Here is a 23,678-nt window from a genome sequence, read left to right as displayed (position 1 = left end):
CTTCCGAACAAATATGTAGGTTTATCTGGGCTAATGAGAAGAGGGTGCAGATCCTCAGTAAATCCAAGAGAAATAGGTACTGGCTGAGAATGATACAAAGTCTGTATTTCGTTAGTAATCCCCCACTACTTTAGAGGTTTTCATTCTCCAGGGCAGAAACCCAAAACCACACACTGCCATCGAGTCGATACCAACTCATAGCGACCCTGTAGGATAGAGTGGAACTGCCCCATTGAGTTTCCAAGGAGTGCCTGGTGGATTCCAGGGCAGAGTCTTTTGTAAACAAGTTGGGTTAATAGCAGATAAAGAGGAGCCTGTGTCAAATTGAAATTTGTAAGATTCTACGTTAACAATCATAGTACTTTCTCCTTGAGGATTTAAAGCCACCATAGGAAAAGACTCTGTTCCCCAGAGCCCCTTCATTCAGGTTTGGATTGAGGCTTCCCATATGAGGAAGCCCATTTATTTTTTAGTTTGAAACAATCCTTTTCCAGTAGTGTCTTGGTTATCTAGTGCCGCTCTAACAGGAATGCTGCTATAACAGGAATACCACAAGAGGGTGATTTTAACAAAAAAGATGATTATTCTCTCACAGTCTAGTAAGCTAGAAGTCTGAATTCAGGATGCCAGCTCCAGGGGAAGGCTTTCTTTCTCTGTCTGCTCTTGAGGAGGGTCCTTGTCTTCAGTCTTCCCTTGGTCTGGGAATGTCTCCGCACAGGAACCACAGGTCCAAAGGATGTGCTCTGCGCCCAGTGCTGCTTGTGGTATGAGGTCCCCCCGTCTCTTTACTCACTTGTCCCTTTTCTATCTCAAAAGGGATTGGCTTAAGACACTATCTAATCTTGTAGATCTCATAAATATAACTGCTGCTGATCCATCTTATTAACATGATAGTGATAGGATTTACAGCACATAGGAAAATCTCATCAGATGACAAATGGTGGACTATCACACAAACTGAGAATCATGGCTTAACAAAGTTGACAGGTATTTTTAGGGGACACAATTCCATGACATTCCACCCTTTGGCCCCCCCCAAATTCATGTTCTTGCCACATGTAAAACATATTCACCCCATCGTATCATAGCAGAAGTCTTTAATCAACTCCAACTCTAAAATCCAAAAATTCTTCATCTGTGAAGTCTAAATACAAGTTATCTGCTTCCAAAGTACAATGGTGCAATATCCACAAAGTATGTATTTCTACTACAAATGGAAGAAATTGGAGGGAAAGAAGGCATAACAGGCACCAAGCAAGTCAGCAGAACACATTACATTAGCCCTCAAGTCTTTGAAAATAATCCTCTGTTGTCTGAGACAATTTATACAATGCCCCAGTCCTCCAGATTCTAGGTGTTGGCCACACTCTCCAGATTCTGAGTGGTGGGCTTCAGCTCCACCTCCCAGGCCCACTGGGACGGCAACTCTGCTCCTTCGGCTTTAGGCGCACCATTCTCCTAGTCCATCTGCATGGTGACTCCACCCTTAGAAACACCAGAGGCCATGTCTCCACCCATTGAAACCCCTAGGGGTTGAGGCCATACCTTTTGAGACTGAGGCAGCTCAGCTTCCTGTGTTCCTTGTCTCTTCAGCTTCTGCTGCCTGATTCCTTGACCTCTCAGCCCCTCAGGCCTCACATCCACATCTGCCTTGCTGGGGCAGGTGTTCCGAAGCTCTGTAGCTCCACCAGTAAGTGCCTGGAGGTACCCCACTGAACCAGTAAACTTTGGCTGGAAGGTATGCAGCTTTCTTGATTTATGGGTTGGCAAGCCTGGGTCTACCAATAAGTGCCCAGAGGCACTCCATTCTGCCAGGAAGCTTCCTGCACCAAGGCATTCAGCTGTCTCACTCTGTTGGTTGGCTCCAGTCCTGTCTGGCACTGTTCTCCTGGTTTTTCTGCTGCTGGCCCTCTGCTGGTGCTTCTCACCGTCTGCGCCATCTCTGATGTTAACAGTTCTCCTCACTTCCTTCTGAGTCCTTTATCTATTCACAGTTTCAAAACCACTTCCACATTTTAGATATCTGTTAGAGCAGCACCCCACTCATGGTACCAAATTTTGTCTTGGTTTTCTAGTGCTGCAGTAACAGAAATACCACAAGTGGATGGCTTTAACAAAGAGAAGTTTATTCTCTCATAGTCCGGTAGGCTAGAAGTTCAAATTTGGGGTGACAGCTCCAGGGGAAGGCTTTCTTTGTCAACTTTGAAGGAAGGTCCTTGTCATCAACCTTCCCTTGGTCTGGGAGCATCTCAGCACAGAGACCTCAGGTCCAAAGGATGCGCTCTGCTCCCGGCGCTGCTTTCTTGGTGGTATGAGGTTCTCTCTCTGCTCGCTTCTCTCTCCTATATCTCAAAAGAGATTGGCTTAAGCACTATCTAATCTTGTAGATCTCATTAATTTAGCTGCTATTAGTCCATCCTGTTAACATCATAGTGATAGGATTTATAACACATAGGGAAATCTCATCAAATGACAGAATGGTGGACAGTCACACAATACTGGGAATCATAGTCTAATCAAGTTGACAGATATTTTGGGGAAAACAATTCAATCCATGACAAATAGTTTGCTTTTTGCAATAGCTATATATATATATATATTTTTTTTTTTTTTTAATGTATTGTGCTTTAAGTAAAAGTTTACAAATCAAGGTATAAGTTTACAAAAACTTACATATACCTTGCTATGTACTCCTAGCTGCTGTCCTGCCGATGGGACAACACACTCCTCCTCTCCACCTTATATTCCCCATGTCCATTCATCCAGCTCCTGTTCCCCTGTGCCTTCTCATCTCATATCCAGACAGGAGCTACCCACATAGTCTCATGTGTCTACTTGACCCAAGAAGCTCACTCCTCACCAATATCATTTTCTGTCTCGTAGTCCAGTCCAATCCCTATCCGAAGAGTTGGTTTAGGGAATGGTTCCAGTCTTGGCTAGCAGGAGGTCCGGGGACCATGACCTCCAGGGTCCCTCCAGTCTCAACGACACCATCAAGTCTGGTCTTTTTATGAGAATTTGAGGTCTGCATCCCATTGTTCTGCTGCTCCATCAAGGACTCTCTGTTATGTTCCCTGTCAGGGCAGTCATTGGTTGTAGCCAGATACCATCTAGTTCTGGTTTCAGGCTGATGGAGTTTCTGGTTTATGTGGCCCTTTCTGTCTCTTGGGCTTATGTTTACCTTGTCTTTGTTGTTCCTCATTCTCCTTTGCTCCAGGTGGGTTGAGACCAGTTGAGACCCCAGACGCCACTCACCAAACTGGGATGCAGAACCCAATAGTTGCAATTGTTTAGGGTATTAGCCTCCACCCTAGAAGGTTCTGGCTTAAAATCCTTTCTCTGAACAATGTGTTGCAGTTGCGGCATTGTTAATTTGTTTTGTTTGGCCTATTTCTTTTGCTCCTGAATTTGGGCTGGTTTATGGGTTGCACCCAGTAGTTTGGAAAGGAGTGTAGTTTCCCAACCCAATCTTTGGTGCTTAACTTGTTCAGACACTTCCTGGTGCAAACCATTTAAAAATATGGAATCAAATCTATTCCAACCCCTTCTTCTATGGAGTTTAATCCTGAATGTTCAGCAAAAATGCTAGCCAAACAGTTTTTATAATTATATACAGATTTATTATCTTCTTGTTTGCAACTTTATACTTCACCCATCAGCTCTTCAAGGGAGAGGTTTTGGTTTAGCACCTACAAGTAACCTGGCAACTCCTGGAGTTTGTTGCAGTAGTGTCGCTCCAGTTATTATAGCATCACCTGTTAGAGATTGTTCAGGTTTTTTCCGGTTTGTCTTTTCCATCCATAATTGGGCTTCTCCCGGCCTGGCTAGCATTTTTATCCAGGCCTGTAAGTTACAATTAATACTCTAAATTTCCGACTGATGTGGGTCTTCAGGAGGATTAGGAAATTCTTTTACAATTGCATGAAGCTCTTCCATCGACCAGGGAGAAAAGGTTCCTAGTAGGGTGTTCCTCTGGATGTCTTATTTTAAGTGGTAAACTCAATGTGAAGGTCTTCCTGTTTTTTGTTTTTTGTTTTTTTTTTTGGTTATCAGAATAGAAGGGGCATTCAAACAATGTGTCAGTAGAGGAATAAGAAAGAAATGAGGAATAGAGAGAAATTGGAGCCTTTTGTGGAGCAGATAGAATAGCACATGGCGCCAAAGTGTATCATAGGTTGCTGTGGAAATTTGACACAGTGATTCTGTATTCTGTTTAGTTACTTTAAAGACCGTACCTTGTGGAGAGGCAGTCTTGCTCTCTTGATTTCTTTTGGTAGCTTTAAAATACCAATTAAATGTGCATCCCATTGAGTTTAACTCAAAAACTCTGCTGTTCTAATTTGCTGTGCAAAAAACGGTTAATTTAGACAAAAGATCCCTAAAGCAGCCACATGTGTTCTAAATTATCTTTGGTAATATTATGTCAGGTGTTCAAAGAACAGCAGGTAGCAGGGCCGTAACATTTACTCACAGGGGCAGGGTTTCCCAAGGGGAACTCCTCATTTTTAGTTTTAAAATTACTCATTGAAGAAAGAAAAGCAAAATGTACACCAAAAATAAAAGTGGAGTACTGCTCTCAATTGCCTTGGAGGCAGAAAACCATGCAGGGCACTACCTTCAGTTCCCTCTGAGTCACAAAAGCTAGGTAGGAACGCCATGGGATTTGGAGAGTGGTTTGCTGGAACCAATGTGTACCTCTTTACATGAGAGTTTACGTGCAGGTGGCAGGCAGTCTAGTGCTCTGGTCTGTCTCACGACCACCTTATCCTGTCACGGGAGTCTTTAATGTTCATGATGAGCACCAGAGACCATCCTAACAGCTTTTACTGGTTGACTTGTACCTGAATTTTGTGGCTTATAGTGACCCAGCACTCTTTGAAAGTACAATTACCTTTGTAAAGTAGAACTTCCAGCCTCGTACTTGTGAGAAAATTAATTTCTGTTCTTAAAGGCAATCACTTGTGGTATTTTTAAAAGGAGAATGATTAAATCAAATATGGGGTTTTCATACAATGAACTGTTTCATATCCAGTTATTCAGACTCATATTTTTTTTGGTGATGCTTTAATGGTGTAGGTAAATATGTGTAAGCTAATGCAATTTAGTAATTCATAAATCCATTACAATTCTAATCTAGAATTCCACCTCATTTCTCATTGCTCTGAAAAGGCCCTTCTTTACATATTGATACTTTGTACCTTTCCACTCACCTTTTCACTTTAACCTGGAATGACCTCCATTTTTTCTCCGTTGCTCTTAAGTATTTTTCAGATACATCCGGGGTAGTCTTCAACTGACCACTTCAGTTCACAATTAGCCTTTTTCTTTTTTGAATATCTAGTATGTCTATAAACTTACAACTCGTGTTAGACATTTATCTTATGTCTTGGGATAGTGACCTTTTCATAACTAGGTTGTAAACTACTTGAAGGCAGTGACTGTACATTATACTAACTTGTTTTAGGTGCCAAAAGGGTTACAGTTCTGTGTAGTGTCCAGTCTTTTGTAGTTGGCCCATCAAAAGCTTTGTCGTTATGTTTTGGAACAGTTTTATATGGGTATATTCTAGGTACACTTGAAAGTACAGAATACTGTGGTTCATGCCCCTAGAGGAGTTGTAATTCTGTTGAGAAGACCGAGTTTTAGACATCCTGGAGTACAGTGTTGGGCACTAGGAGATGCTTAATAAATATTTCATAGTGAAGTACTTTCCTGCTACTGATCACCAGAGCAAGTGGTGAGCTCTGGCCGTAGGCATTGGAGTGACTATAGTAGAATCATTTCACTGCAAGTGTTACTAGGAAAGAAACCGAGCTGCTTCCTTTTGCCTCAAACAGCATTGTCTTCTCCTGCTTGTGCTGAGTCACTCAGGCATTATTTCTAAGGACTGTATGTTAGTGCTAATTCATAAGTTTAAGTATATACAAGATTATGTATAGAAAAAATGGGGTGATTTAGGTGTCAGTGCCAATTTTACTTATTTTAAGACTAAGTTGTGCGCTTAAGAATGAAGAGTCTTAAATCAGTGATGAGGATGAGGCAGACTAAGAATCAAAAAATAACTCCTGTTAACTTCAGCAAAAAATATGACAGTGGTAAAATATCATAACTTCCCAGGTATGGAAATTGTAAGTTATGTTGATGTTCTCCATTAACAGACATTCTGGTCTTAACTTACATCAAGCAAGAATGACAGAATCATTTGTTGTGCTTTAAGGAAAGAGGCAGTATTATAACTGTGTAGTTTAAATTTATGTACATTTAGACATGAGGAGCTCTGGTAGAGCAATGGTTAAAGTGCTGGACTGCTAGCCAAAAGGTTGACAGTTCGAACCCTCCAGCAGCTCCACAAGAGAAAAGACCTGGTGATCTGCTCCAGTAAAGATTAAAGCCTAGGAAACCCTATGGGAGATTTTGGCCCTGTCTTGTAGGGTCACTGTGAGTTGGAATCAACTTGACAGCATACAACAATATATAGAGAGATAAGACTACACTAAGTCATCTCTTCAGAATACGTATATCTTAGCAGTTAATGCTTTGGGGTCTGTAACAACAAAAGGTAGAGCTAGGCTTGATCAAAGCCAAAAGCACCAAATGAGCTACTCCAGGAACTTGATCTGTGTAGCTGAAGTCCAAACCCACTATCTCTGCTTTCTTGTGTACTAAACTGCTACCAGCTTTTTATGCCACAACTTCCATATTTTTAAGTTCTTAATTTTTATTCCTTTCTCTATCAGTGGGAATAATCCATTGTATGTGTATACCACATTTTGTTTGTTCATCTATTGATGGACATTTGGGTTGATTCTACCTTGAGGCTGTTAAGAATAATGCTACAACAAACATTGGTGTACAAATACACTATCTGTTTGAGTCTCTATTTTCAGTTCTTTTATACATAGGGTGGAATTGCTGGGCCATGTGTTAATTTTATGTTTAACCTTTTGAGGAACTGCCAAATTTTTCTACAGTGTCTGCACCATTTTATATTGCCACCAGCAGTGGATGAGGGTTCCAATTTCCCCACATTCTCACCAACACTTTTAATTTCTGTTTTTCTGATAGTAGTCATCCTAGTGATAGTTAAGTAGTATCTCATTGTGATTTTGATTTGCATTTCTCTAATGACTAATGTTGTTATTGGCCATTTGTATATCTTTAGAGAACTGTCTCTTTATCTACTTAGTCCATTTTTAAATTGGGTTGTCTTTTTGTTGTTGAGTTGTGGGAGTTTTTCATATATTCTGGATATTAAATCCTTATCAGATATTTAATTCTGAAATATTTTCTTCCACTCTTTAGGTTATTTCTTCACTTTGTAAATAAAATCCCTTGATGCACAGAGGCTTTTAATTTTGATGAAGTTTAATTTATCTGTTTTGTCCTTTGTTGCTCTCATTTTGGTGTCATATCTCAGAATTTTTGCTAAATGCAAAGTCCTAAATATTTATCTATTTTATTTTATGAGTTTTATGTTTTTAACTCCTAGTTAGGTCGTTGGTCCATTTTGAGTTAATTTTTCTAAGTGGCGTGAGGTAGGGGCTCAACTTTATTCTTCTACATACGGAAATCCAGTTGTCCTAGCACTGTTTGTTGAACAGACTATTCTTTCACCCATGGAGTGGACTTGGCACCCTTGTTGAAAATCAGTTGGTCATAGATGTATGGGTTAGTTTCTGGACTCTGTTACATTGGTCTATATATCTGTCCTTATACAAGAACCACACTGTTTTGATTACTGTTGCTATGTAGTATGATTTGAAATTGGAAACTGTGAGTCCTCCTACTTTGTTGTTCTTTTTCAAGATTGTTTTGGCTGTTCAATTCCTTTGCAGTTCCGTATGTGTTTGAGGATCGGCACTTCTGTTTTTGCAAAGAAACCTGTCGGAATTTTGATTGGGATTGTGTTCAACGTGTAGATCACTTTGGATAGTACTGACACCTTAATGATACCAAGTCAGTCTTCCAATCTGTGAAAACAGGATGTCTTTCCATTTATTTAGGCCTTCTTTAATTCAGCAATGTTTTATAGTTTTCAGTGTACAAGTCTTTTCACCTCCTGGTTAAATTTACTCCTAGGTATTTTCTTTTAGATGTTTTTGTAAGTGAAATTGTTTTCTTAATTTCATTTTCAGACTGTTCATTGCTGGTGAGTAATTCCCATTTTTCTAGTGGACTTGGACTTGGAGTCTGAAAGGGAATTGCATGGAATTATGTCTCTCAAACATCAGACCTCAGGTCTTTTGCTTCCGGATACTATGCTTTTTCCACTCTTATCACATTGTTTCTTTATAAAATAACAGAAGTCCTACAAATATCCCTGTTTGTAGGCACAAAATAGCCTCAAAACATTGCTCTCCATGATGTCCCCCAAATTGGTTTACAGTTGTTGTCGTTAGGTGCCGTCAGGTCGGTTCCAACTCAGCAACCCTCTGTGCAACAGAACAGAACACTGCCCGGTCCTGCACAATCTTCCCAATCTTAGCTATGTTTTGAGCCCATTGTTGCAGCCACTGTGTTAGTCCATCTCTTTAGGGTCTTCCTCTTTTTTGCTGACCCTCTACCTTACCAAGCATGATGTCCTTCTCCAGGGACTGGTCCTTCCTGATAATATGTCCAAAGTATGTAAGACAAAGTCTCACCATCCTCGCTTCTAAGGAGCATTCTGGCTATACTTCCTCCAAGGCAGATTTGTTTATTTTTCTGGCAGTCCGTGGTATTTTCAGTATTCTTCACCAACAACTATATCATATTTAAATCGTGTGTTTTAATGAAATTTTTAATTGTGGTATGTTAGAACTATATACCTTAATATTTCTGTGGATTTGGTGACATCTGTCTTTTTACTTAGACTTATTTTTATTTCGGATTTATTTTTAAATTGATTGGTTTAAAAAGGAGATTTATGTGTATAATAAGGATGTTTTTGTTTTTTTTGTTTTTTAAATATAGTCTCTGTAGAAATTGAAACCCATCAGTCACCATTCTTCAAAATGCAATGGAATGTACTACGGACTGTATCTGGGCTGGTGCACCGGACATGCATGGAACCACCTAAAGCTGGTCTTTTTGGACACTTTCAGACCATAAAGGGAGTATTACTTTTGTATAATACTGAATCCAAAGTAGTGTTGGTACAAGGCCCACAGAAACAGTGGCTACACTTGTCTGCTGCCCAGTGTGTTGCAAAGGAAAGTAAGTCATTCGTTGCTCGGCCACCCCTACTTGGGGCCCTTCACTATAAACAATGGGAGCAAAATATTTCATCCAAGAGGATTGTGTCATCCAATGCCACATCCCAAGGAACTCCCACAGGAAAAAAGGAAGAACCTGATCCTTTACAAGACAAATCTATTAGCCTGTATCAGCGATTTAAGAAAACATTTAGACAATATGGAAAAGTTTTGATTCCAGTACACCTAATAACTTCTGGTGTTTGGTTTGGGACATTTTACTATGCAGCCATAAAGTAAGTTTTTGCTTAGTTTAACACCATTCCCTTAATTGTACTTAACAATGGCCTTAAATAATTTGTAAATGCTTCAGTATTTTTGATAGAGGATAGCTATTTTTCATAGCTCTTTTTCACATTTTAATAATAATAGCTAACATCTGCTTACTGTGTACATTAGACATTTTGCTAAATATTTTAACTGTATCATTTAATTGTCACAGCAATGTATGAGCAGGTAGGTAGTATAACTATTCCCATTTTATGAATGAGAAACCGATTAAGCAAAGATAACTAATTTTCCCAAAATAACTTCTCGAAAAGAGGTGGAACTTGGACTAAAAGTTATTTAAGTTTGTCTAATTTCAAAACTCATGCTCTTAATCACTATGATAATCTCATATCAATATTTATGATAGCACAGAAATAAATACCAGATTTCAAAATTATGACAGCACCATGAGTTCAATACTTAAATATTTTTAGATGTTCATAAATGTAAAAATAGCTATTATTTGCCATATGTATGGTCTTGGTGGGAAGTTAGTAAGATATTTTTGCCAAAGCCTGGCTAATATCTGTAGTAGACACAAAAGGCATAAACTGCAGACTTAGGTTTTGATATCACTTGGGTCTGATAAATGTCAAAGTAAGGCCTTTTGTTCTGATCAAAAGCTAACAGGTTGGTAGGCCTAACTTCCGGGTGTAAAACTTTTCTAAAATTCTAAAGTTTCTAAATTCATCTTGTTAAATACTGTTACTTTCTTGTAAGATAGATTGTGTTACTCACACAACTTGAGGAACAGAAATACACATAGAAGTAACTTCCCAGTTATTTCCAGTTTCTGCCAGTAGCAGAACTGAACCATGGACTAACTTGTTTCCATTCTTTTAAATTTACTTACGGGATTTCCTTTTAAGTCACCAGGTAAGAGAGATCAGTGGGTGTCCTAATGGAAGAAGTGTTATCGTGGAGACCTCTCCTGATGAGTTTAGAATTATTTTCAGTGTCTGATTAGCTTGAATTAAGATATTAATAAAATGCGGTAGTTTTGTATATGAAGCTCACTCCTTGGAAAAGGTTTATTGTCTACTAAATTAAAAGTACCTATCTCAAGGTGATGAACTGCAGACTGTACTTATTCTTGGGAAACATAGGATGAGAGATATTTCTTTATAAGTAAGAATTCTAAGAATGTTTTTTATGTTGTTTAATTGATGCAGTTGTTTCTCTTCCTGTCTTTTTCTCCACTATGTTCCTGTTATTCAATTATATCCTTCATTGTGTACAATTATTTTCTTTAATAATTGTATCTTGCTTTGCAGAAGATCCTTGTATGTACATTTTATGGAATTTGTTTATTTTTAGTTGGATATATTTATTTGTTTAGTTACGTTTTCTGGGCATGTTTAATTTTTATAAAACCAAAAACCAAACCCAGTGCCATCGAGTTGATTCCAACTCATGGTGACCCTATAGGACAGAGTAGAACTGCCCCATAGAGTTGCCAAGGAGTGCCTGGTGGATTCAAACTGCCGACCCTTTGGTTAGCAGCCGTAGCACTTAACCATTACACCGCCAGGGTTTCCTTAGAAGTCTTCGAAACTGCCCTGTTTTTTTTGACAGAGCATAAAATTGTGTATGATTTTGAGTAAAAGTTATTATAAACATTTAATTGTGCTATAATTTAATGCCTTTCTACATATTTAAAAAAAGTTTTTCTCTTTTTTTAGCCATTGAGGAAGCATCTGATTCAGTATTTTGAAAAATGGCATAAGTAATTCTTTTTTCTTTTGGCCCTCCTTTGGTAGCCCTCAAGAAGTATTCAGTCTGTTGGCCTTAGAGGGAGAACTCAGAGTTTCTGATTAATTGAATATGAGATTCTCATTTGGGCTATTAAAAGGAATACTTTTCTTCCTTTTAGTTTTCTCTTGCCTTCTGTGGTAAAAGTGCTCTGTAACTCTTAACAGCAGACCCAGAATAACGTTAAAAAAAAAGACCAAACCCATTGCCATTGAGTCAATTCTGACACATAGCGACCCTATAGTACAGAGTAGAACTGCCCCATAGGGTTTTCAGGGAGTAGCTGGTGGATTCAAACTGCTGACCTTTTGGTTAGCAGCCAGAGCTCTTAACCATCATGCCACCAGCGTTATTAATTATATTGAAGATTTTTTTCTATTCACTCTGGCACCTGGTGGTTCAGTGGTTAAGCTCTTGACTGCCAACCAAAAGTTCAAATCTACCAGCTGCTCCTTGGAAACCGTATGGAGCAGTTTTACTCTGTCCTATAGGGTCACAGTGAGTGGCAATCAACTCAACAGCAACAGGTTTGGTTTGGTTTTTTTTTTTAATCTGGCACTTGAGGCAGTTGTGGGTGATACTCTGTCATCTCTTGTGAAATGCACTTTTCTTAGTTTTATATTTCCTCCTCTTTTTCTTCAGAATGCTTATATGTAAACATAGTGGTAACATTTGCTACTTTAAAACACATCCTTTATCCCCTGCAACTTGTTCTTTGGCTGTTTGTTAGCATGAAAATTTGGTTGCCAGATCCATCCAATTGCCAAGCCATGACTATTGGTCCAATTCTGTTGTAGCATCATATAACTAATATAAATTACAAAGGACTTGTTGCTTCCCAGAATAACCCTTTTTAATGATTTTATTAAATTCTTAATGCTTCAGAAATTGAAAGTCGATTTGTTCTGAGTGAAGATCTTAATCACAGGTAACACTTAAAAAGTAGGACACATGGGAGAAAAGAAAAAGGAATTAAAATGTGTTCAAAAGACAGTGTCTTTCATTTTATTATAAAATCAAAGTTGATTGTATTAAAGTACAAGTGTTCAATTCAACCAACAATAGAGTAGCTTTATTTTAGCTGCTGTTGCTGCCCTTTTTTCTTTTGGCTCTTTTACCTAAAACAAAGTTCAAACATTTGCTTGTTGCCTTCTTACTATTAAAAAAGAAAGAGGAAAGAGTGGTTTGTAACTTGAAGGACAAGCCTTTGGCATCACATTGCATTACTGGCCAGTATTTGTGTCAGTTACTCCAACCTGCTAGCATTAGTGCACTTTCAGGGCACTGAAGAGCAAAGTATCACTCTATATTTTGTTAACTCAAAGATAACAGTCTCAGGCTTTTGAAGCATTTTATTTCAGACAGATGTAAATTGTACATGCCAATAGCTTTTTTTTTTTTTTTTTTTAAATTTAGCTTTGTTGCAGGTCCTATCTGGTAAAAGCTTGCCAGAGATCTGATCTAACCAGGATGGCTCTGTTTGATGAGCTCTTGCTCTGTAATGACCATGTTGTCCCTCCTTTTAGAGGCTTAGTGTTTTGGGCCTCAAGCTCCTAAATTTACGGAGCCACCCTGAAGCAGACTCCGGACTGATTTTCATTGCACTTTATCCAGACTGTGATTATGTTTTGTGCTTATGTGTACATTTGTTGGAACAGCCATAAAGCAGACAATTTCTGAAGCAAAGATTTCTGTCAGACTATGGGAAGCATCAGAGTGGAAAGTAACACAAAGTGGATGCTCCGGTTTGAATGAAAACTTCATTAATACTTCATATCTAGCAATTCCAAAGGAAATTTAAATTATTTTTATTTTTAAGGAAATTAAATTATCAAATCAGTAGTTTAGAAATAATTGGAATTAGGTGCTTCTTTATTTTACAAAAGATACAATGATGTGATGATTTGTATAAGGTGTCTGAGTTAATTATTGTCTGATACTTATGATAATGTTTTCCTCATAAATCAATTTTGCTTTATATTTGGTCAAATATTTGATGTAGGTTTTTTCCCCCTTTATTTATGATTGCTGTTACATATATAGATTTTAAGTACTGCACTTAGTTGGAACTAGGAGATGGTTAATGAGATAATTTTATAATTGTATTGATATTAGAAGATAAAATTAGCATGTTATGGTAAGGTTTTACTGTACATAGTTATTTTACTGATTTTAGTAGATCATATAGTAGCTAAATCTTTGTAGTACTAAACCTTACTTTAAGGGGGTTCTTTTGTTACCTGGAAAGATATTCCAAATGGAATTATCTTTTAATATATGATAAAATTGAAGGTAGAGTAGAATCCTGAGAGGGCTTCTAGTTGATTTATTAATCTTACTCTTTTAAGGTTCCTTGAATTTATTATGCTGGTTTCTTCTTGTTTTTGGTGATAGGTCATTTTAATGGCTCTTCTCTGAAGGTGACCAGCCATATCTACTGCATGCACGCCTTAATCTCTTAGTATATAGTAAAATCACAGAGAATACTTTTTCTCCAGTTAACCAAATTATTTTTTAATATTAAAAATATAAATTAGGATTCTGTAGCTACCATAATAAGAATTGATTCAGGCAATTCCCCTTATTAATTACAAAGAGAAGGAGGTGCATTTACAGTGGGGCACTCTGTGGCCCCGGCCTTAACCAAGAGTCAAACTTAGTAACACCGATGATGGGATAAACTGACATTTTGTTTTCCCTATTATGATGCACTGAGATGGACGCAGAATTAACTGTGTTCTTTTCCTGTTGAAATCTACTTTGTTGTCGTCACTACGTACAGTCAAGTCGATTCTAACTCATGGTGACCCCATGTGACAGAATAGAGCTGCCCGTTAGTGCTTGTGACCATAATCTTTATGGAAGCGGATTGCCAAGTCTTACCTCCGCGCAGTGGCTGGGTGGGTTCGAGCCACCAGCCTTTCAGTTAGCGGCCAGGCACTTAACTGTTGCGCTACCTGGGCTCCCGAAATCTACTTTAAAAAAAAAAAAAAAAAACTACTTTACCTGAGTTTAATCATAAGGAAACAAACACACAAATCCAAATTAAGGGATGTTCTACCATGCAACGGGCTTGGACACTTCAAAAATATCAACATCAGGAAAGATACCTTACCTCTTCCACCCCCAACCCCTGCCCCAGAAAAGCTGGTGAGCACTTCTAGAGAAAAGCAGACTTGAGAGACATGAAAAAGTGGGTATCGGGGACCCACTGGGACAAGTCAGGAAGTTTTAATGCTGTCTATATATTAAATAATGTATGGTATTAAATTTCCCGAATGTCATAAGTGTATTATGCTTACATAATACCCTTGTTCTGATTTAGGGGTGACATGGTGGCGTAGTGGTTAAGTGTTACGGCTGCCAACCAAAGGGTCAGCAGTTCAAATCTACCAGGTGCTCCTTGGAAACTCTGTGGGGCAGTTCTACTCTGTCCTGTAGGGTCTCTATGAGTCAGAATCGACTCGACGGCCCTGCGTTTGGTTTGGTTTTTTGGTGCCACAATTTCTGCAAAACTATACACACACACACGGAGCAGGGAAAAACAAGAGCCAGTGTAGCAAAATGTTGATAACTGGGGAAACTAAAACAAATGAGGGCTTAACATTGAAGGTTGGAGACTTCCTCTGCCGCCTTTCCCTCCCTCCAGAACTTTGTTGTAAGTTATGGTAATTGCCTTGTAAGGTTGAAGTGCAGTTTTAGAAGTAAAAATCTTATGTCTTGAGATTTGAGTTAGCATTCTAAGTAATGTCTGGTTGATGAAACTATGATGGGATAAATAATTCTGATCGTTTTAGGTTACTTAAAGCTATTGATTTTGCTCTAATAAAAATGTTTCTGTTTTTCCTAATATGTTAATTTGGGATACATACGTGCAAGAGCAAACTAGAAGTGGCAGACAGTAAGATACAACACGGCAGGGTCACACCTTTTATTTATTTTTTGATGGTGAAATTCATGGGCATAATGTACATTAAGTAATATGTTTGTGCAAAGTGAAATTAAAATGCTTGATAATGCAAAATCAACTTTTAAGCAAATTTAATGTTACAGCAAATCGTGGCTTTGGTGTTTTCCAATCATTTTTGAAAATATTTGTTCTTAAAAGTTTGTATGCATGTAAATTATGTTTTGTTTCTTTCATAGAGGAGTGAATGTCATTCCTTTTCTAGAACTCATTGGGTTACCTGACAGCATAGTCAGCATTCTCAAAAATTCCCAGAGTGGAAATGCACTGACAGCATATGCCTTGTATAAGGTAGGTACTACTCTAAACAGGTTGTTCCCCAGACTCTTAACCCCATAGAGCTCCGTTTTTACCCCCAGTAGTTATTGTTTTTGAAATTTAACACAATGCATTTCATCTCTTACATATCTAATGAGTAAAGCTTAAAAAATTTTTTAATTGTAAATAAAACGTTGGTTTAGAAAAAGTACCTCGGAGGTAGGTAGGTCACTCATAACCTGCTGTGATAAGACAAAGGTTATTTCTGGGGTTGTTAGTCGCTGTCAGTCGATTTCAGCTCTTAGCAACCCTGTGTGACAGAGTAGAGCTGCCCCAGAGGACTTTCTAGGATGTAATCTTTCTTTATAGGAAGGACCCCTGGTGGTACAACGTTTAAGCACTCAGTTGCTTATCGAAAGGTCGATGGTTTGAACCTACCAACAACTCAGTGGGAGAAAAAACCTGGCGGTCTGCTTCCATAAAGACTACTGACTTAGAAAACCCTATGGGGCAGTTCTGCTCTGTCTTATAGAGTCGCTATGAGTCAGAATTGATTTGATGGCAGGCAACAACAACAACCGTTATAGGAGCACATCACCAGGCTCTTCTTCTGCGGAGCAGATGGCTGAGTTTGAACTACTTACCTTTCAATTAGAAACTGTGTGCTTAGCCATCTTTTTGATGCTGCTTCTATTGATACTGTATTAACCTTTCCTTACTCAGACATCCACATGCCACCTGACTTGTTAGTAGAATTTAGCATACATTTTACTGTTTATAATAGTTCATCTTTTCAGTAAGTAAAATAGTAAAGTTTAATTCAAATTGTTTTATGCTGTAAACCTTAGACTTAGTTTCTAGATATTTTGCATGTTTTATTTTTGAAGTTCATTGTCTTTATAACTGTTGCCTGGATTCAGACAACATGTTTATAAGTAGATAGCTTCTATACCTATGGGTCTTTTTTTGGAAGAAAAGACCTTGTAAATTGTAGAATTTAGACATATTAATCTCATTTTCTCAATTCACAAATTATTATATATATATAAAATATGTGGAAACCCTGGTGGCACAGTGGTTAAGAGTTCAGCTGCTAACCAAAAGGTCAGCAGTTCAAATCCACCAGGCGTTCCTTGGAAACCCTAGGGAGCAGTTCTACCCTGTCCTATAGGGTCACTATGAGTCGGAATTGACTTGACGGCAGTGGGTTTGGTTTTTTGGTATATGATAAATATTATGTATGTATAATTATATGTAATATGTTTAATAAATTATATATGTATATAATTATATATGCTGGTTTAGAAAAAGTGCCTTAAAAATAGGTAGGCTACTCAGAACCTCTGTGATAAGACAAAGGTTATTTCCAGGGTTATTGTTAGTTGCTGTCAGTAGATTTCAACGCATAGGGACCTCATGTGACAGAGCAGAGCTGCCCCATAAGGTTTTCTATGCTGTAATCTTCATAGGAAAGAGCACTGGTGGTCGCAGCATTATAACCAATTATAGATGTATGTTTCATTATGGTACAAATATATGTAAAAGATTTCCCTATTCAACAATTTTTACAAGTTTTGTTCGGTGACATTGATTACATCCTTCATGTACTACAACCACTCTCGATATCCTTTTCTAAATTATACCCCCAGCATTAACATACACTTTGTATGTGCCCTAATAACTCCCTTCCCCCATCCCTCCCCCATCTGGTAACCACTAATAAGCTTTGGTTTCTATCTATTTCTGTTCGCCTGTTTCATATAAGTGAGATCATATAGTATTTGTCTTTTTGTGGCTGTCTTATTTCACTTAGCATAATGTTTTCAAGGTTCATCCATATTGTGGTATGTATCAGAACTTCATTTTTCTTTATGACTGAGTAATATGCCAGTGTGTGTATATATCACATTTTCTTTATCCAGTTACCTGTCATGAACATTTAGGTTGTTTCCATCTTTTACTATTGGGAGTAATGTTGCAGTGAACGGGTCTCTTCATTCCTGCTTTCAGTTCTTTTGGATATACATCTGGGATGGGATTACGTGTCATATGGTAGTTCTGTGTACTGCTGTTTGAGGAACCACCAGACTTTTCTACGGCAGCTGTACCGTTTTGCATTCCCACTAGCAATGGATGAGGGTTCTAATTGCCCTACATCTTTGCCAAAACCTGTTGTTTTCCATTTTTTTTTATCATAGCCATGCTAGTGGGGGTGAAATGGTATCTGATTGTGGTTTTGATTTGCATCTCCCTGGCTTTTGAATGGCTAATGACATTGAGAATCTTTTTATATGTTTGTTGGCCATTTGTATATTCTCATTGGTGAAATGGGTATTCACGTCCTTTGCCCGTTTTTTGATTGGCTTGTCTTGTTGTTAAACTGTGGAAGTTTTTTTACATATTCTGGATATTAGACCCTTTTAGGATATATCATTCCAGAAAATTTTCTCCTAATCTGTAGATTGTCACTTCATTCTGTTGGTAAAGTCCTTTGATGAACAAAAGTATTTAATTTTTATGAGGCTTGGTTTATCTATTGTATCTTTGGTGCTCATATTTTTGTTGTCATATCTGATCCATTGTTAAAAACTAGGTCTCAGAGCCATATCCCTGTGTTTTCGACTGACTTTTATGGTTTTAATTCTTACGTTTAAGTCCTTGATCCATTAAAAAAAATTTTTTTATATGGTGTGAGACATGGATTCTGCTTTATTCTTTTGCATGTATAAATCCAATTTTCCAAGTACCGTTTTATTAAAGAGACTCTTCTTTCCCCATTGGGTGGACTTATCACCCTTGTTGAAAAATCTGTTGACCTCTCCATTCTATTCTGTATGTCTATCGTTATACCAGTACCAGGCTGTTTTGATTACTGAAGCTTTAGAGTATGTTTAGAAGTCAGGAAGTGTGAGTCTCCCTACTTTATTCTTTTTCAAGATTGCTTTAGCTATTTGGGGTCCCTTGCCTTTCGTTATAAGGAGTCCTGGTGGTGCAATGGTTAAATGCTCAGCTGCTAACCAAAAGGTCAGCAGTTCGAACCCATCGGCCACTCCACAGGAGAAAGTCTGCTCTATAAAGATTACAGCCTTGAAAATCATATGGGGCAGTTTTATTCTGCCCTATAGGGTCACTTGAGTCAGAATCGACTTGATGACAACGTGTTTGATTTTTTGGGGGGGGCCCATTCATATAAATTTGAAGTTTGGCGTTTCCAGAAACCTGTTGGGATTTTGATGGAGGGTTACGTTGAGTGTATAGACTGCTTTGACATCTTAATGATATTAAGCCGTCCAGTCCATGAACATGAAATGTTCTTCCATTTATTTAGGTCTTCTTTAATTCTCTTAGTAATATTTTATAGTTTTGAGTGTTTAAGTCTTTTACCTTCCTTGTTAATTTATTCCTAGGTACTTGATTGTTTTAGATGCTATTATAAATACTACTGTTTTCTTAATTTCCTTTTCAGCTTGTTCATTACTAAGGTGTAGAAATTCGACTGATTTTTGTACGTTGACCTTTTACAATGCCACTTTGCTGAATTCATTTATTAGCTGTAATAGCTTGCTTGTGAAATCTTTGATATTTTCTATATATAGAATAATGTCAATGTGAAAAAATGTTTTACTTCCTTCCCAATTTGGAATTGTTTATCTATTTTTCTTGCCTAATTGCTCTGGTTAGGACTTCTAGTACAGTGTTGAATACAGTGGTGAGAGTAGGCATCCTTGTTTTTTCCTGATCTTAAACAGAAAACTCTCAGTCTTTCTCCATTGGTATGATATTAGCTGTGTGTTTTTAATAAATGCCCTTTATTATATTGAATTTCCCTTCTACTCCTAACTTGTCAAATATTTTTATCATGACAAGTGTGTTTAGTTTTGTTGAGATGATCCTTGTTCTGTTAATATGGTGTATTAAATTGATTTTCTAACGTTGAACCATCCTTGCATTCCTGGAATAAATCCCAGTTGATCATGGTATATAATCCATATGCTTTGGATTCAGTTTGCTGGTACTTTGTTGAGAATTTTTTCATCTCTATCCATAAGGAATATTGGTTTGTAGTTTTCTTGTACTGTCTTTGTTTGGCTTTAGTATCAGGGTAATGCTGGTAACTCATAGAATGAATTAGGAAATGTTCTCTATTTTTTGGAAAAGCTTAAGTAGCATTGGAGTCACGTTTATAAATGTTTAGTAGACTTACTCAGTGAAGAAATATATGGCAGGATATTTCTTTGTTGTGAGGTTTTTATTACTGATTCAGTTTTGTCACTTTTTATAGATCTGTTAAGAGTCCTCTATTTCTTCTTGAGTCAGTGGAGGCAGTTTATGTGTTTCTAGGAATTTGTCCATTTCCTCTAAGTTACCAGTTTTCTGGCATTCAACTATTGATAGTATTCCCTTATAATCTTTTTTATTTCTGTAGTGTCTGTTGTAATGTCCCCACTTTCATTTTTAATTTTATATTTGCATCTTCTCTCTCTTTTTCGTTGTCCGTCTAGCTATGTGTTTTTTGATTTTATTGATCTTTTCAAAACACCAAATTCTGGTTTCATTGATTTTTCTCTATCGATTTTCTATTTCTTTTATTTTTGCTCTGATTTATGTTATTTCCTTTCCTCTTAAACCTTAGGCTTAGTTTGCTTTTCTTTTTCTAGTTCCTCAAGTTGTAGAGTTAGGCTGTTGATTTGAGATCTTTCTCCTTTTTTAACGTAGGTGTTTATTGGTATAAATTTTCGCAAGTACTGCCTTCACTGCATTCCATAGATTTTGGTATGTTGTGTTTTCATTTTCTCTTGACTCTGAGTATTTTTTTTATCTCTCTCGATTTCTTCTCTGGCCCATTGGTTATTTAGTATTGTGTTGTCAAATTTCTACTTATTTATGCATTTTCTGGTTTTCTTTTTGCTATTAATTTCTAGTTTATTCCATTGTGATCAGAAAAATACTTCATATGATTGTAACTTTTTAAGTTTATTTGACTTACCTTGTGTCCTAAGATATGGCCTATACTGGAGGTAGTTCAGTGTGCACTGAAGAAGAATGTATATTGTGCTGTTGTTGGGTGGACTGTTCTATATATACTTGTTAGGTGTAGTTGGTTAATACCCCCCAAAAAAGCTCATTGCTATCGAGTCAATCTTGACTCATAGCGACCCTATAGGACAGAGTAGAACTGCCCCATAGAGTTTCCAAGGAGCGCCTGGCAGATTTGAACTGCTGACCCTTTGGTTAGCAGCTGTAGCACTTAGCCACTACGCCACCAGGGTTTCCAGTTGGTTAATAGTGTTGTTCAAATCTTTTGTTATTGAAGTCTTCAATTATTATTGTAGACCTCTCTATTGCTCCCTTCAGTTCTGTATTAGCTTTATATACTTTGGGGATCTGCAGCTAGGTGCATATATATTTGTAATTATTATATCTTTCTGATGAATTGATCCTTTTATCATTATATGGTGTCCTTTGCTTCTTCTGATAGATTTTGACTTAGGTCTGTGATTTTTTTCTGCCCCTTTTTCTCTTCTCTTTCTGAGACTCCCATATTGTATATATTAGTCCACTTGGGTGTTCCACAGGTCCCTTAGGCTTTGCTCAATTTTCTTTAATCTTTTTTTTTTTTTTCTCCTCAAACTCAGTAATCTCAATCACCTTTTATTCAAGCTTGCTGAGTCTTTCTTCTCCCAATTCATATCTGCTGTTGGGTTCTTCCAGTGAATTATTCATTTCTTTTACTGTTACTCATTTCTGGCCCAGGCTGCACACACTGTGCTGCTCTGTACCAAGCATCACAGCCCAGGAACCCCAGCCCGTGCCACACATACTGTGCCGCTCTGTACCGAACATCACTGCCCAGGAACTCCAGCCCATGCCACACACACTGTGCTGCTCTGTACCAAGCATCACGACCCAGGAACTCCAGCCCATGCCACACACACTGTGCTGCTCTGTACCTAGCATCACTGTCCAGGAACTCCAGCCTATGCCACACACACTGTGCTGCTCTGTACCGAGCATCACGGCCCAGAAACTCCAGCCCATGCCACACACACTGTACCGCTCTGTACCGAGCATCACGGCCCAGGAACTCCAGCCAATGCCACACACACTGTGCTGCTCTGTACCAAGCATCACTGTCCAGGAACTCCAGCCCATGCCACACACACTGTGCTGCTCTGTACCGAGCATCACTGCCCATGGGCTCCAGCCCATGCCATACACACTGTGCTGCTGTGTACCGAGCATCACTGCTCAGATGCTACAGCCCATGCTACCCTCACTGTGCTGTTCTGATACGTAACTCTCTGTTCAGAAACCCTGCCCCACGCTGTGCTCACCATGCTGCTGTGGCCAAGGCCTCACTGCTTAGAAACTCGAGCCCCTGCTGTGCTTCCCGTGCTGTTTCAACATGGGTCTCCCTGCATGGGGAGGCCAACTACAGCCACCTCAAGATGGCCATACTGAACTGGGGTCTTCCTGCCTGGGGAGGCCAACTACAGCCACCTCAAGGTGGCCACACTGAACTGGGGACTCCCTGCTTGGGGAGGCCAACTACAGCCACCTCAAGGTGGCCACACTGAACTGGGGTCTCCCTGCCTGGGGAGGCCAACTACAGCCACCTCAAGGTGGCCACACTGAACTGGGGAAGGGGGGAGGGTGCACATGTGCAGTGAACCTCCATTCTCTTGCCACCTGTATGCTACCATTTTCTTGAGTTGGTGTTCTCTTTCATCCATCAGTCCTTCAACTTTTGTCCAGAGTTCCAGGGTTTTTGCTTGTTTTCTTTTGGTTTTGGAGAGAAGGAAGCTTGCAACCGCTTATGCCATCATCTTGCTCCTCCTCCCTCAATTGACAAATTCTTACGCAGTTCTATGAACCATCTACCTAAGAAAGAAAAAAATATATATAAAAGGTTTGGCAACTAGGTGATATTTTACTTCTGTCATATAAAAATACCTAGAATTCCAGTTCCATAGTCATAATCAAAAGAAACATGTTTTATTCTGTCATCTTCGTTATAATCCTATAACTTTTAGAAAATTTTCTCTTTTATTGTATTTTTGAGTAGAGAGCGAAAGCTTAACTCTTCATTTGTTTTCAACAGTAAAACATTAAATTCATAAATTACCAAGTTTCTAATTATAGTGGGTATAATTTAGTCTTGATAAACTATCATGACGTTGCTTTACCCCATTTCCCTAATTAGAATTGCTCTTTATCCCATGTTCCCATAGCATGTTAGTAGCTTTCAGAGTTCATCTCAGTCTGTGTGTTAGTAGGTTTTTTATGTTTATTTTCCTTATGCACTTTATGCACCTAGGTATTAAGAATCATGTTTTCTTCATCTTTGTATTTCTCTGTGCCTGGTATTGTGCTTTGTAGGCAGATAGGTGCTCAGGGCATGCAGGTTGAGCTGGAATTGCAATATGAAGCTGTACGTGTGGATGGGTCAGTGTCAGCAGTGTTTACACCACACTCTTCCTCTGTGAGGTGTGAGTATGCAGAGGTCTACTCCTGTGTATACACTGTAGCCCCTAGTTTCTCAAATAGAGCAGCAGTGTTATGTATTGCTTCACCAAGGCAAAGCCTCAGAATTGAGTGAGGCGGAGATGAAAAAGGAATAATCTGTGAGTGTGGCCTCTGGCTGTGGTTGGGATGCTGTCATTAACTCCCTTGAAATTTCTTTGAAATGCACCTGGTGTTTTATTCACCAGAAATTTATCGAGCTGCCACTTTGTGCCCTGCGCCATGCGGGAAGGCGTAATGAACAGCACAAAATACCTGCCCTCACAGAGTTTATGTTGGAGTGAGTAGGTGTCAAGCGGAGAGGCATTTGGAGAGACAGACACACACATATATATTTTACATGAGTTGGTATTTATATAGGGGTAGTGCTAAGAAGAAAAAGCAAATCAGGGATGGGGTATGTTTTCTTGTCCGGGGAAGGCTGCGGTTTTAGAGGGAAGGCTTCGCAGAGAAGGCCTGTCTGAATAAAGACTTGAAAGAGGTGCGAGAGTTTGTCAGGCAGGTATCTGGGGAAGAGCAGTTCAAAATGAGGACATCTCAAGTGTGAGGTTCTGAGGCAGTAGGATGCCTGGAACATTTGAGGGAATAACAAGGAAACAGATGGGGTGGAGTGAGTGAGCAGGGCAGAAGGGACGGAGCACTCAGTCAGGTTGGGCTACAGATACATTTTGGCT

At 38.6% G+C, this 23,678-nt stretch overlaps 1 protein-coding gene across 1 annotated transcript in view; it reads left to right on the top strand.

The window, feature by feature from the left end:
* Positions 1-23,678, top strand: part of FAM210A (family with sequence similarity 210 member A) — a 78,777-nt gene that overhangs the window by 32,655 nt on the left and 22,444 nt on the right. Inside the window, exons 2-3 of the mRNA XM_003406393.4 lie at positions 8,953-9,469; positions 15,402-15,513. Of these exons, the coding sequence (XP_003406441.1) occupies positions 8,994-9,469; positions 15,402-15,513 (588 nt within the window). The 5' untranslated portion in view covers positions 8,953-8,993. The remainder of the gene's footprint in view (positions 1-8,952; positions 9,470-15,401; positions 15,514-23,678) is intronic.

The sequence above is a fragment of the Loxodonta africana genome, chromosome 11 (assembly GCF_030014295.1).
Source record: "Loxodonta africana isolate mLoxAfr1 chromosome 11, mLoxAfr1.hap2, whole genome shotgun sequence".
Classification (NCBI taxonomy): Eukaryota; Metazoa; Chordata; class Mammalia; order Proboscidea; family Elephantidae; genus Loxodonta; species Loxodonta africana.
Note: the sequence above shows the minus strand (reverse complement) of the source record. Positions and strands in the feature narration are given on the sequence as shown.